Source organism: Coregonus lavaretus (genome assembly GCF_964263955.1).
Source record: "Coregonus lavaretus genome assembly, chromosome: 6".
Classification (NCBI taxonomy): Eukaryota; Metazoa; Chordata; class Actinopteri; order Salmoniformes; family Salmonidae; genus Coregonus; species Coregonus lavaretus.
The window spans coordinates 10,609,606-10,624,587 of record NC_139993.1 but is presented as its reverse complement, the minus strand read 5'-3'; the positions used below and the strand labels follow the sequence as shown (position 1 = coordinate 10,624,587).

General features: G+C 44.1%; 1 protein-coding gene across 1 annotated transcript in view; it reads right to left on the bottom strand.

The window, feature by feature from the left end:
• Positions 1-14,982, bottom strand: part of LOC311131278 (phosphofurin acidic cluster sorting protein 2-like) — a 110,569-nt gene that overhangs the window by 8,977 nt on the left and 86,610 nt on the right. Inside the window, exons 11-19 of the mRNA XM_084164165.1 lie at positions 10,263-10,352; positions 8,369-8,520; positions 7,288-7,420; positions 7,068-7,172; positions 6,399-6,505; positions 5,918-6,072; positions 5,476-5,586; positions 4,281-4,383; positions 1,111-1,153 (exon numbers count right to left, since the gene is read on the bottom strand). Coding sequence (XP_084020291.1) covers positions 1,111-1,153; positions 4,281-4,383; positions 5,476-5,586; positions 5,918-6,072; positions 6,399-6,505; positions 7,068-7,172; positions 7,288-7,420; positions 8,369-8,520; positions 10,263-10,352 — 999 coding nt within the window. The remainder of the gene's footprint in view (positions 1-1,110; positions 1,154-4,280; positions 4,384-5,475; positions 5,587-5,917; positions 6,073-6,398; positions 6,506-7,067; positions 7,173-7,287; positions 7,421-8,368; positions 8,521-10,262; positions 10,353-14,982) is intronic.

Here is a 14,982-nt window from a genome sequence, read left to right as displayed (position 1 = left end):
CCACACCGATCTTGACAAACCATTTCTGTATGGATCTCGCTTTATGCATGGGGGCATTGTCATGCTGAAACAGGAAAGGGCCTTCCCCAAACTGTTGCCACAAAGTTGGAAGCACAGAATCGTCTAGAATGCCATTGTATGATGTGGTGTTAATATTTCCCTTCACTGGAACTAAGGGGCCTAGCCCGAACCATGAAAAACAGCCCCAGTCCATTATTTATCCTCCACCAAACTATACAGTTGGCACTATGGTAGCGTTCTCCTGACATCCCCCAAACCCAGATTCGTCGGTCGGACTGCCAGATGGTGAAGGGTGATTCTTCACTCCAGAGAACGCATTTCCACTGCTCCAGAGTCCAACAGCAGCGAGCTTTACACCACTCCAGCCAACGCTTGGCATTGCGCATGGTGATCTTAGGCTTGTGTGCGGCTGTTCGGCCATGGAAATCCATTTCATGAAGCTCCCGACAAACAGTTATTGTGCTAACGTTGCTTCCAGAGGCAGTTTGGAACTCAGTAGTGAGTGTTGCAACAGAGGACAGCCAATTTTTACATGCTATGAGCTTCAGCACTCAGTGGTCCCGTTCTGTGAGCTTGTGTGGCCTACCACTTCGCGGCTGAGCCGTTATCGCTCCTAGACGTTTCCACTTCACAATAACAGCACTTACAGTTGACCAGGGCAGCAATAGCAGGGCAGAAATTGACAAACTGACTTGTTAGAAAGGTGGCATACTATGACGGTGCCACGTTGAAAGTCACTGAGTTCTTCAGTAAGGCCATTCTACTGCCAATGTTTGTCTATGAAGATTGCATGGTTGTGTACTCGATTTTAAACACCTGTCAGCAACGAGTGTGGCTGAAATAGCCGAATCCACTAATTTGAAGGCGTGTCCACATACTTTTGTATATATAGTGTAAGAAAAGAACAACCACATATCACAGTCATTGCAAGTAAAACTTTCCTCAATAAAGCAGCTATCAATAAAAATCTGTTCTCTTTGTGTATTATTGTTACAGCTTCAAATAAATGACAGGTAATTGCCAGTCTAACTGGAGATAAGCGCTGAAAGATAACGCTCACATTATTTAGTTGCAAGTGAATATTCTTACCCCAATAAATGGCACAAACTTCTGACAGGAGTCCTCATCAGGGCTGAGGGAGAGAGAATGGATAACACATAATAACGTTAGTCTCGCGTTAACGCAACGCTCCAGGATCAACACACTCCCTGTTTTGGATGTGGTGGCGTGATGGGTCTGAAGGAAGAATGAGTGTGAGTGTGTGTGTGGCTAAGGCATGTCCAATCGGAATTGATGAGACATGGCAGCTCCCAAGTGGTTCTGGAAAACCCGATACATTTTGGGAATTAAGATCATGCCGTGATGGGAATGCCAGGGAACGCTCCTTACAACTGACCCCTAAACAGGTGCATTGTAAGCCTGCCGTGACGTGAGCAGTGGAGGAGGGGTGGAGTGAGTGAGGGGGTTAACATGGTTGGTGACATTGAATGTGAACCCAATATACAGGGTGAGTTCTGCAATCCCACTGGTTTTGGTTTCTCAGTACTTGAGGTTACTGATTGTCTGAAAAAAAAAATCAACAAGGACGAAAATCTACAGAACTATGGCACTCAAGGACCAGAGCCGTGCACACCCGCTATACATTGTGGGGCAAATCCTAACTTCCATTTAGGTACATTTTCACTTAGTCATTTATTGATGTCAATGGGAGTATTTGTAAAGGGGTCTTTATAGACAGAGGGTTAAAGTACAATTAGCATATTTCATATGTTCGGTCCCAGTCAACTACTTATTTGTGAAGTTGGTAGTGCTGCCGTCGTCTTACCAAAGCTATCCTGGCCTATTACTCACAAATCTCCTACAAATTAGCTCAAAAAGCTGGATATGGCTGGTGCAAAACCAAAATAACCTGCAAAATGAGGCCAGAGAGGGTGTATTTTTGGAGAACATGGTTAAAAGAGCTGTGAGAAAAGCATGTTAGGACAGCAAAGAGGTAGGACAAACAGAGCATGACAAGTTCATCTCCCTCGCGAGACACACTTGAGAGTAGCATTGAGGGTTTTCTAGAGTTTTTAGAGATGGAAGAAGCATTGACTAAAATATTGAGTATACACATCTGAGACTTTGCACCCTTGCTTTTCAAAGAGAAAGAAGACAAGTAGGTACAAACATTGCACAGTAAGCAAACTCAGTCGGGCCCTTGGTGTACAGTACAGCTTCCCCTGCCTATCTGACCAGAATATTATCTAGGACAGGGCTCTCCAACCCTGTTCTTGGAGAGCTACGATCCTGTAGGTTTTCAATCTAACTCTAATCTAGCGCACCTGATTCTAATAATTAGCTGGTTGATGAATCAGTTTAGTTATAATTGGGGTTGGAGCAAGAACAACCCAGCAACATTGTTGGAGAGCCCTGATCTAGGATAATCTGCAGGTGCGTCTCAATATTCTAACGCGGCTTCCTCTCCTGGTCTCCTGTTCTTCAATGGCACTGATCTGAAAACACATGATAGATGAAAGCATTAACCCTCTCTGCAGAGTTCAGACTCGATGTTGTGACAATGCTCAGTGGACTCTGTCCCTGTCACCAAGGGGAGACCGGGAGAGACCGGGATCAGCCAATCAAAAGTCACCCTTCAGTGCCCCTTTGTGTCTATAATACAGTGCACTGCGCCTTTTATTCGCCTGGTCATTGATAAGGTGACCTTTAAATGTTTACGTGCTCATCCTCCCTGGTGGATTTAAAGTGTGTGTGTCTCATTACACTCTTACAAGGCCAGAATTGTTTCTGAGGTGGGTCAACAGTGACATCTGAGCAGAGATTTGAAAATAACGGTCACACACGCAGGTGTGTGTATCGTGTGTGTGTGTGCGTGAGAGAGTGTGTCACGTGGCTGGTGTTCTCTACCTCCGCACTACCCACGCTTCCTCCCTCCCGCCTTCCTTCCATCTCTTCAAACCACCTAATTAGATCTCCACTGTCATCTCTCCTTCTTTACACTCGTCCTCCACCTTATTCTTAATCTTGTCTTATCCCCTCTTTCCTGATGTCCTCACCCTTCTCTCTCTCTCTCTCTCTCTCTGAGGAAATAGGAAAGAACACATCAATGTCAACCTTTCTCTCTTAGATCTCATGGCGTCAACAGTTTGCCCTACTGTTCCCAACTTTAAAGAGGAAAGTGTGTGGGAGACCTTAAAGGTAGAGTCAGCAATGTGACTTCATCAACCACAGCGGGCGACTTCCTGCTTACAGACTTCAACGATAACAGGGTTTCAATCCACCAAGACGGCCACTATTGGCTTTTCCCAATTTGCAATTTCGGCACTCCTTTAAGGCATGCCGGCATTGGAAAGATCCAATAATGGCAGCCTTGGCAGATTTGACTTTTGTTGTTGACTTCTGTAAGCAGGAAGTCACCCCGCAGTGTATGATGATGTAATATTGCTGACTGTACCTTTAATGCGGTTGTATATTATCCAAAATCCACATATCCAAACCAAATCCAAACCAAAAGCCAACCAAGCCAGACAAACAAGTGGTTAAGACATTAAGACATGCAAAAACTCAAATCAATACGGGGGTAGTCGATGCAGACCAGATATGAAGTTAAGACGAACAGTGAGTGATGTGTGGGTGAGTTAGACATTAGACAACAAGGGGTTACAGGTTATATTGGTGGACAAAATGCAACACAGCAAGGGGGCGGGGTCAAACGAAAGGCTGCGGCCAGGTACCTGATGTAAAAATCAAAATACAAGCTTCTCTTCCTTGAATGCAAATGAAAGAAAAAGGTAGAAAAACTCAGTGTGGTAAAATGGTACGAGTCGTCGTTGTGCTTTCTTCATGAGTTCATGAGTTATCAGTCAACTGTCGCAAAATATGTGCCGTCAAAGTGGAGTCGACATGTTGATATTCTGTCGGTGCTAATTTGAATAAGCGAATGTTGTCGATGAATATGATTGAATGTGGTTGAAATTAGCAATACTGGTGTTGCTTTTTCCAAAAATGCATTCATGAGAATGTAACCACTAAATAGACACATCTGAAGTGTAGAGGGAGAACTTGCAATACAATAGATCATCCAAATATAGTTTATTGGAGAATAATAGCATACAAAAATATCTACATACACAATATCTACATTTTACCAGACATTTCATAAACACACACACGCACACGCATGCATGCGCACACACACACCCTTAAATATCACCCATTCATGCTGCACTCGCATGCTTGCAAACACACACACACCTTACCTTTTCTGTTTGTAGGTGAGCATGGCCTCAGAGATGGGACACTGGTGCGAGACGCTTGCCCCGGCCAGGTACTGAGACACGCGGCCTGCCACATCTATGTTGTCTGAGGAAACACAAAGTGGAGGGCACAACCTGTCATGTTTTTGTTTTTACACCCTTTTTAAATCCCATTTATTATTATTATTATTATTCATGTATTGTATTATCATACAACACCTACAGTAAGGCAACAGTAGAAGCATCATAATATACTAATATTGTGTGGATGTGAGCATATTACACTTAAATAAATATTTTATAAAACTTCCTGCTATGAATACCCTGTACATAAATAATAACTTATATTTTTTGTAATAATGTTTTTAATAATAAACACAATATAATAATTATAACAAACTAGTACATTTAAGAACATTTAGATAGACTTGTGATGCATAATGCACCATAATGCTGATAGATGTTCCTGGGAAAATTGCAGTTGGCTCAGAACAGGGCAGCACGGCTGGCCCTTAAAAGTACACAGAGAGCTAACATGCATGTCAGTCTATCCTGGCTCAGAGTGGAAGAGAGATTGACTTCATCACTGCTTATTTTTGTGAGAGGTGTCGACGAGCTGAATGTACTGAGCTGTCTGTTTGGAATACTGGCACACAGCTCGGACACCCATGCATACCCCACAAGACGTGCCACCAGAGGTCTCTTCACATTCCCAAGTCCAGAACGGACTATGGGAGGCGCACAGTACTACATAGAGCCATGACTACATGGAACTCTATTCCACATCAGGTAACTGATGCAAGCAGTAGAATCAGATTAAAAAAACAGGTAAAAATACACCTTGTGGAACAGTGGGGACTGTGAAGAGACATACACATACATTTAGACACTCACTCTACACATGGATGTTGTATTGTAAATATGTGATAGTGGAGTAGTGGCCTCAGGGAACACACTAAATGTATTGGGTAAGGTTTTATGAAATGTAATGTCATGTAATATTTTAAATAGTATATAACTGCCTTAATATTGCAGGACCCCAGGAAGAGTATCTGCTGCCTTGGCAGCAGCTAATGGGGATTCTTAATAAATACAAATACATTTATAACTGCATTTATGACGCATTATGAGTAGATCCCTATCATACATGGTATTGTGGCTCATAGTAAGTGATTGCTGCTCTAGCTGTCTGCCGTACCTGATGTTGGGGCCTCCAGTCTGCCAAACAAGTCCCTCCAGCCGGCGTCCATGAAGATGTTGTTGAACTTGCTGTCGAACGAAGACATGTGTTTGGCCAGAGGGTGAGTGCCTGCAGAGGGAGGAGCAGACTGATTAGAAACAGGAAAACGTTTCTAGTCTGTATGTTGTTAGCCTGCTATGATACCCAGGGTCCTATATCAGATCTGTTCCTGTAACTATTGTTTTGCGTGCAGTTTTCCGTTTGACATCAATGCATGATTTATTGGAGTCATGAGTTATGCGTGCAGAATTGGAAATAGGCCATTCTTTTCTACAGTTTGTGGACTTTTTCAATGCACAAATGAGAGTTTCAATTTATCCCCTAAATCTACTGAATTTAAATGGAATTGACGACTAACCCGACCTTGGACTCCATGGCGATTGGCTGAATTGTTGCTTACCGACAGGGATGACCAGGAAGCGGATGTAGCTGAGCCAATCAGGCGTCTTGTTGGCCAGCTGCTCCACGAAGCACCTGAGGATGGTGCTGAGGTAACTCTGGTCTCCGGCCACCGCCACTTTGATGGTGGGGGGTGTTTGGGCGTTGCAGTTACAGCTAGCCAGAGAAGTGGGGAAAAAACATTACGAGAAACAGTAACTTGTTTCCACTTTATTACCATGTTATGACGCCTTTATTCTGCACTGTAATGGAAAGGGCTACCAAAACGTTTCACATATCAAAAATGTTACGTCCCTAATCATGATCATCATAAGATCCACTTGCCTTGGTGACCACTGAATTTAAATTCACATTAAAAAGTCTACAAGAAACCGGTACATTTTTACAATGAAGCCAAGTTAAAGTTAAATAGATGTATTTCTCTCAACTACAACCATTGAATTAGAAAGAGACCATGTTCTGCAGAGGAAGCAAGTTCTTACAATCTCTGGATCCTGGTGACGATGGTGTTGAAGGCTGCATGGACATCCGCACCAGAGATGGTGCACACGATAGGCTGGCTGTGCTCATGGAGAATCTCAGATAGATACTGCAGGGAGGGAAGGAGAGACAGAGAGAGAGGGGGCAGAGAGAGAGCGAGAAAAGGGGTGAAAGGGGTTTCAAGACAGAGGTGAGAGGGGGCTTGGGATCAACTGAGCTAGTCAGCCAGAAGCCGACTCAGAAGACCTCAGGTCTGTGCGTGTGAGTGTACATGCGCGTGCGCCTGTGTTTGTGAGTGCACATGCTTCAGAGTTGCATTATGTTCACATAAGCAATGGATTCCCCCTGATTGCTAAGCCTTTCTCCAGCTAGGCTTAGAGATATGAATGTCTAAAAATACCTGATCTTGCGCATGTTCCTAAAAGGAGTATGTTTGTTGAGTGCACAGCTGATGCAAATACTACTGATAGAATGAGTAGCATAATACACTAGAAAGAATATGGTAAGAGGGTCATTTCATAGTATTTATACAATACTGCAATTACGATTTTGTATCTTTCCAAAAAGTGCACCATTTGGTACCATGTGGATACCAACTGTTTAGAATGCTTTTCTACGACCAGATAGTGCCCCTTTGTTCTTACAACATTAGGCACACAGAGGTAGCCTACCTGGCCCTGCCAGTCTATGGTGTTGATGAGGATGATGCTCTCGGGGAGCTGCTCGTCAGAGATAAGGATCTGGTTCAGCTGGTCGTACACGGACTTCCTGGGGACCTGGCGGAGGAAGAGGCAGAAGTCAAAGAGATGATCTATCTGTATACACATATGTACATCTTGTACACACACACACACAAGCTTACTTTACTATTGCGCACACACTCACACACACCTGGACAGCGATCTTGGATTCCGGGGATGTCTCGCTGTCGATGCTGCTGGTCCTGTCACTCTGGGCCTTGGAGTTCTGTCGGTCCTTCATGGACGTGCTCCTAGGACGCCTCTGCAGCTTGTTCTCTGTTTTACTGTGGACCACAAACAGGCACGGACCCAATGAAGCACTGAGCCACAACTGAGCCAGGTTGAGCCACTGCTGAGAAATCTTAGTAAAAAAAAGAATCTTCACAAATACTAAGTTGTAGATATGCCTACAGCAGAACTCCTCAGACAATCCTGGCCATCTAATCATCCCCTTTGACTCTCCACAGCAAAAGCTTTTCAAGATTTTGTTCTGGAAACATTTTGTGAGCACAAAATGGCTGCCACGCATTCTCTATGTGGTTGCTACTAGCTAGCTACACATTCATGGTTGAGTTAAATTATCCTTGCACAACAGAGAAATGTACAAAGACAAATGTGCAATGTCTGTACTAGGCAGATTGCTTATTCAATGGATCTGACCTTGATTCATCAGACGCGTAGGTGGAAGTGGTGCTAGGGGACGTCCTTCTGCTGATTAGTTTGTTTATAGATAGGTGTAGCAGGGGAAATCACTGTATTGCGCTGAACAACCAAGATACCAGATGCTGAATCAGAGAGGTAGACCTGATTTCTTCCTCTCTTTCCCTCTCTCCCCCCTCTCTCTCTTTCCCTCTCTCCCCCCTCTCTCTCTCTCTCTCTCTCTCTCTCTCATCCCATCCATTTTATTTAGGGAATGTGTCTTATCCAACTCAGGGCCTGGAGAGCTACTGGGTGTGCAGGCTTTTGTTCCAGCCAAGCACTGAGACACCAGTTCCAAATAATGAACTAGTCATGATCAATCTGGATCACAGTTAGTGGTATCAGGTATATTAGTGCTGGGTTGGAATAAAGCGTGCACACCCATCCTTGTTTAGTCAGAGTGTAAAGGTTAATAAGCAGCACTGTGTGTGCGTGTGTGTGTGACTATGTGTGTGACTATGTGTGTGACTGTGTGTGCGTGAATGCATAAATGTCATAAATGCAAGTGAGCGTTTGTGCTTGTGGGCGGCTACCTGGGCGACATGAGTGTCTGGGACTCGGTTTTGCAGAGTTTGGCCACTGGGCCGGGCAGTTTGTCCGTGCTCAGGTCCCAGCTTGTGGGGGTGGGGTTGGGGTTAGCCTCCCCTGGCCCTGTGCCAGCCCTAGTCTCCTCATCCTCTGCGTCCTGTACATAATGGGAGAAATATAGTTCAAAATATATTTTCAATAGGAATGTACAGGGTATTTAATTCATTCCATGGATTTCCATCTGCGGCACCATGTTACCGCTGGTTCATTTCTCTCCCTAGAGATTAATTAACACTTTACAGTTGGTATTGTCAGTGGGAATTCACTGACACCAGAGACACAAGTCATGAAGGTTCACCCTGTGCGAGTTGAGAACACCTGTTTTACAGGTGAACTCAATTATCTGCATCCCATATGGCACCTTATTCGATTAATAGTGCACTACTTTTGAACAGATCCCTATGGGCCCTGTTCAAAATTAGTACACTACAAAGGGAATACGGTGCCATTTGGGACGCACCCATTGTGATAATATTTTCATTGATTCCATGCCCAAGAGGTAGCAACCAAAACCAATACGTAACAGATTATGAAATGCACACAGTACCTAGAAATCAGCTATTTCTGTGCAGGGTACCCATTGTCGATGCATTTCAATGTGCTGTCATGGTGAACGTGACAACATCACATAACGCCTGGCAGATGTCCGTGAACACATTAACATGAAGCTCAGTGTGTGCATGTAAGTATCATGTGTTTGGCCACTGAACATCCTGTCCTTGGGCCCCAAACACAAGCCCCCTCAGACTCACTCACTCTCTCACTCTCTCACTCTCTCTCTCCCTCTCTCTCTCTCTCTCTCTCTCTCTCAAGAAATGCGTCGTCAGGTGCCCCTCGTTGCCGGGGTTCCTGGGGTGAACGAGTGCAGAGGAGGCATCGGAGCGCGACAGACAACGGTAAAGAATAACAAACAGTCTGTAAAGCACTGCTCTTCTCACGGACCAATACGCACGCTGACGCCCTCTCTACAGCCAGCTGGACCTGGGCCTCAGAGTGGTGTCGGTGTGTGTATACATTGTGTGTGTGTGTGTGTGTGTAAGTGCATGCTCATGTGTGTATGTGTGTGTGTACACAATGTATGTGTGTGTGCATGTATGCGTGTAATAATGGAGGTCTTTGTGGTAACAGTGTAAATGTCCTCTTGTTCGCATCAAATTGGTCGAGTGGAAGATAGATGGGAGCTGATTTATGATAATGGACAAAACAGCAGCGCAGAGTGAGAGGGAAGAGCGAGAAGCAAAATGTTTGGGAACCCCTGATCTATTTCACAGACCAAAAAGTGATCCAACCATGTCTACCGTATTTTGTTCTGTCTACATTTTAGGAATGTTTACTGACAATTGCTGAATCCATCAGGCCTGTCATGAGTTTTTTATCCGACAGGTACTTTACTCACAAAAATTGTTTGATGGAAACATGGTTGGTGAGAAAGAGAGAGAATTAAAAAAAAATAAAGACCGGTAGAGAGAACGACAGACATCAAAGGAGAGAACAGGAGCGAGTTGAGGCAAAGAGACAGGCAAAAACAGAGACAGAGTGGAAAGAAAGAGAGAGGTACTAGAAATCTGGAGACAGAGAGACTGGCCCAGCCATTGAGAAAGAGAGAGAACAGCAAAAGAGACAAAGAAAGAGAGAAAGAGCACGTTGGAAGAGCACAAAATATGTTAAGCCTACAGGGATCCTCCAGAGGTTGCCCTGTGTAGAGTAAAGTTGTCCCTAGACACTGATCTTGGGTCAGTTTTCCCCCACTTATGGTTAAGGTTAGAATTGGGGGAATGGAAGTTGATCCTAAAGCTGTACCTAGGGGAAACTTCACCTCGGCGCAGGATGCCCACTCACCCCTGCAGGAGACTCCATTCCGGTGCTGTCGTCTGTATACTTGGTCCCTAGTAGGACTTTGGCCCTGTCCGGGGACAGCAGATCTCCACCCTAAAAGGAGCAGAACCCAGGACACAGTTACCAAAACCGCCTGCTAGGGGACGCCCTTGAGCATATCCTAATTCCATGTCTCTAATATAGAATAAGAAATCACATGAACTCTATTTACATATGCGCCAGCTGGCAGCGAAATAGCTGACTACTAACCCTTAGGTGGCTGGCTACCCCCCTAGCTGGCTACTTTTTTCATGACACAAGCTACATCAGATTTTCAGGAGCACACTGTATTCATGACATTTCTATCTGCAACATTCCATAAGTTTGCTTACTTAAAGCTGGATTCCTTAATGGTGAAACTGTCTTTTGTGATATTACAACAACAAAGAAGTTACTGCAAACAATGAAAACTGTTTTCTTCCCTCGATAGAACAGCAGAATATGTACTGCACATTGGTTTTACCACGTCTCGCAACGCTCCTCACCGCTTTGTCAACAAAACAATATCAATAACAACGGCGGTGGGGCGCACAGTGGAACTGTTTCCCCTACTGCGGATTCCATCTTTAACGTGCGCCAGAATCAAACTCTGAAATGCCTTTATCGATACTTTCATAGCTGGTGCCTACATATTTGACGAGACGAGACGATCAATGTTCTAGGCAGAATAGATCCATATTTTGTGGCAATGTTTGACTCGCTTGAATTAACGACAATTCCTCCTCAGTACAAATAATTTCTGCAGGCCTTAGGACACTGTGCACGCAGAATCGATCTGGCCTTACTCAATATCTGACCCTCAAACTAAGAAACCACCCACACAGTTACAAAGTGTCTGGTGCAGTACACAGTACTACCATACTGAGGGAAAAAAGTATTTGATCCCCTGCTGATTTTGTACGTTTGCCCACTGACAAATTAATGATCAGTCTATAATTTTAATGGTAGGTTTATTTGAACAGTGAGAGACAGAATAACAACAAAAAAATTCAGAAAAACGCATGTCAAAAATGTTATAAATTGATTTGCATTTTAATGAGGAAAATAAGTATTTGACCCCCTCTCAATCAGAAAGATTTCTGGCTCCCAGGTGTCTTTTATACATGTAATGAGCTGAGATTAGGAGCACACTCTTAAAGGGAGTGCTCCTAATCTCAGTTTGTTTGATTCCAAACTCTCCACCATGGCCAAGACCAAAGAGCTCTCCAAGGATGTCAGGGACAAGATTGTAGACCTACACAAGGCTGGAATGGGCTACAAGACCATCGCCAAGCAGCTTGGTGAGAAGGTGACAACAGTTGGTGAGATTATTCACAAATGGAAGAAACACAAAATAACTGTCAATCTCCCTCGGCCTGGGGCTCCATGCAAGATCTCACCTCATGGAGTTGCAATGATCATGAGAACGGTGAGGAATCAGCCCAGAACTACACGGGAGGATCTTGTCAATGATCTCAAGGCAGCTGGGACCATAATCACCAAGAAAACAATTGGTAACACACTACGCTGTGAAGGACTGAAATCCTGCAGCGCCCGCAAGGTCCCTCTGCTCAAGAAAGCACATATACAGGCCCGTCTGAAGTTTGCCAATGAACATCTGAATGATTCAGAGGAGAACTGGGTGAAATTGTTGTTGTCAGATGAGACCAAAATCGAGCTCTTTGGCATCAACTCAACTCGCCGTGATTGGAGGAGAAGGAATGCTGCCTATGACCCCAAGAACACCATCCCCACCGTCAAACATGGAGGTGGAAACATGCTAAGGGGACAGGACAACTTCACCGCATCAAAGGGACGATGGACGGGGCCATGTACCGTCAAATCTTGGGTGAGAACCTCCTTTCCTCAGCCAGGACATTGAAAATTGGTCGTGGATGGGTATTCCAGCATGACAATGACCCAAAACACACGGCCAAGGCAACAAAGGAGTGGCTCAAGAAGAAGCACATTAAGGTCCTGGAGTGGCCTAGCCAATCTCCAGACCTTAATCCCATAGAAAATCTGTGGAGGGAGCTGAAGGTTCAAGTTGCCAAACATCAGCCTCGAAACTTTAATGACTTGGAGAAGATCTGCAAAGAGGAGTGGGACAAAATCCCTCCTGAGATGTGTGCAAACCTGGTGGCCAACTACAAGAAACATCTGACCTCTGTGATTGCCAACAAGGGTTTTGCCACCAAGTACTAAGTCATGTTTTGCAGAGGGGTCAAATACTTATTTCCCTCATTAAAATGCAAATCAGTTCATAACATTTTTGTCATGCATTTCTCTGGATTTTTTTGTTGTTATTCTGTCTCTCACTGTTCAAATAAACCTACCATTAAAATTATAGACTGATCATGTCTTTGTCAGTGGGCAAACGTACAAAATCAGCAGGGGATCAAATACTTTTTTCCCTCACTGTACATACAATTCAGAGAATATCCAGGAATGGCCATCTAAAATGCCACACATAATTGACTATTTAAAGGGATAGCTACAAATGTACCTGATCTAAAATGCCTGGCATACGGATGCCAAAAATAATTTACGGTGTTGTATATTACCCACTGGCATTAAAGGGATGATTTTTCCCATAGGGGCGTTTCAAAATGCAAATAGCCAAGGTCGTGCACAAGCATTGAGGCTGAGAACAATTGGTATTTATCAACGGTTATCTCCAACCGGTGTGCATATGACGCTCGTAGGATTGTTTGATAAATCACAATTTTTCTATGCGTACGAACATTCTAAATTCCGTTCGTAATTAGTATTTTACGCAATATTGATAAATGATGCCCCTGGCATATACAGTGGGGAGAACAAATATTTGATACACTGCCGATTTTGCAGGTTTTCCTACTTACAAAGCATGTAGAGGTCTGTAATTTTTATCATAGGTACACTTCAACTGTGAGAGACGGAATCTAAAACAAAAATCCAGAAAATCACATTGTATGATTTTTAAGTAATTAATTTGCATTTTATTGCATGACATAAGTATTTGACACATCAGAAAAGCAGAACTTAATATTTGGTACAGAAACCTTTGTTTGCAATTACAGCGATCATACGTTTCCTGTAGGTCTTGACCAGGTTTGCACACACTGCAGCAGGGATTTTGGCCCACTCCTCCATACAGACCTTCTCCAGATCCTTCAGGTTTCGGGGCTGTCGCTGGGCAATACGGACTTTCAGCTCCATCCAAAGATTTTCTATTGGGTTCAGGTCTGGAGACTGGCTAGGCCACTCCAGGACCTTGAGATGCTTCTTACGGAGCCACTCCTTAGTTGCCCTGGCTGTGTGTTTCGGGTCGTTGTCATGCTGGAAGACCCAGCCACAACCCATCTTCAATGCTCTTACTGAGGGAAGGAGGTTGTTGGCCAAGATCTCGCAATACATGGCCCCATCCATCCTCCCCTCAATACGGTGCAGTCGTCCTGTCCCCTTTGCAGAAAAGCATCCCCAAAGAATGATGTTTCCACCTCCATGCTTCACGGTTGGGATGGTGTTCTTGGGGTTGTACTCATCTTTCTTCTTCCTCCAAACATGGCGAGTGGAGTTTAGAACAAAAAGCTATATTTTTGTCTCATCAGACCACATGACCTTCTCCAATTCCTCCTCTGGATCATCCAGATGATCATTGGCAAACTTCAGACGGGCCTGGACATGCGCTGGCTTGAGCAGGGGGACCTTGCGTGTGCTGCAAGATTTTAATCCATGACGGCGTAGTGTGTTACTAATGGTTTTCTTTGAGACTATGGTCACCGCTCTCTTCAGGTCATTGACCAGGTCCTGCCGTGTAGTTCTGGGCTGATCCCTCACCTTTCTCATGATCATTGATGCCCCACAAGGTGAGATCTTGCATGGAGCCCCAGACCGAGGGTGATTGACCGTCATCTTGAACTTCTTCCATTTTCTAATAATTGCGCCAACAGTTGTTGCCTTCTCACCAAGCTGCTTGCCTATTGTCCTGTAGCCCATCCCAGCCTTGGGATGGGTCTACAATTTTATCCCTGATGTCCTTACACAGCTCTCTGGTCTTGGCCATTGTGGAGAGGTTGGAGAGGTTGGAGGTTGTTTGATTGAGTGTGTGGACAGGTGTCTTTTATACAGGTAACGAGTTCAAACAGGTGCAGTTAATACAGGTAATGAGTGGAGAACAGGAGGGCTTCTTAAAGAAAAACGAACAGGTCTGTGAGAGCCGGAATTCTTAATGGTTGGTAGGTGATCAAATACTTATGTCATGCAATAAAATGCAAATTAATTACTTAAAAATCATACAATGTGATTTTCTGGATTTTTGTTTTAGATTCCGTCTCTCACAGTTGAAGTGTACCTATGATAAAAATTACAGACCTCTACATGCTTTGTAAGTAGGAAAACCTGCAAAATCGGCAGTGTATCAAATACTTGTTCTCCCCACTGTATATGGATGTCACAAATCACTACTATTTAAAGGGATAGTTCATCCAAGCTACAAATGTTCCTCATCTTATGGATAGCTAAATAGACAGTAAACCTGGAGATCTAAATAGATAATGGTATCTGGATAGTCAGCAACCTACCCATGTTTGCATAGCTTTAGAGCATTGTTGGGTTAAAAAAGCAATGGGAGCGGTAAGACTCATGTTAGCATTAGCATGCTAATCCAAATTATTTAAAAAAACATTGGTGTGTGTGTGTGTGGCATGGGCTTATTGTGGCC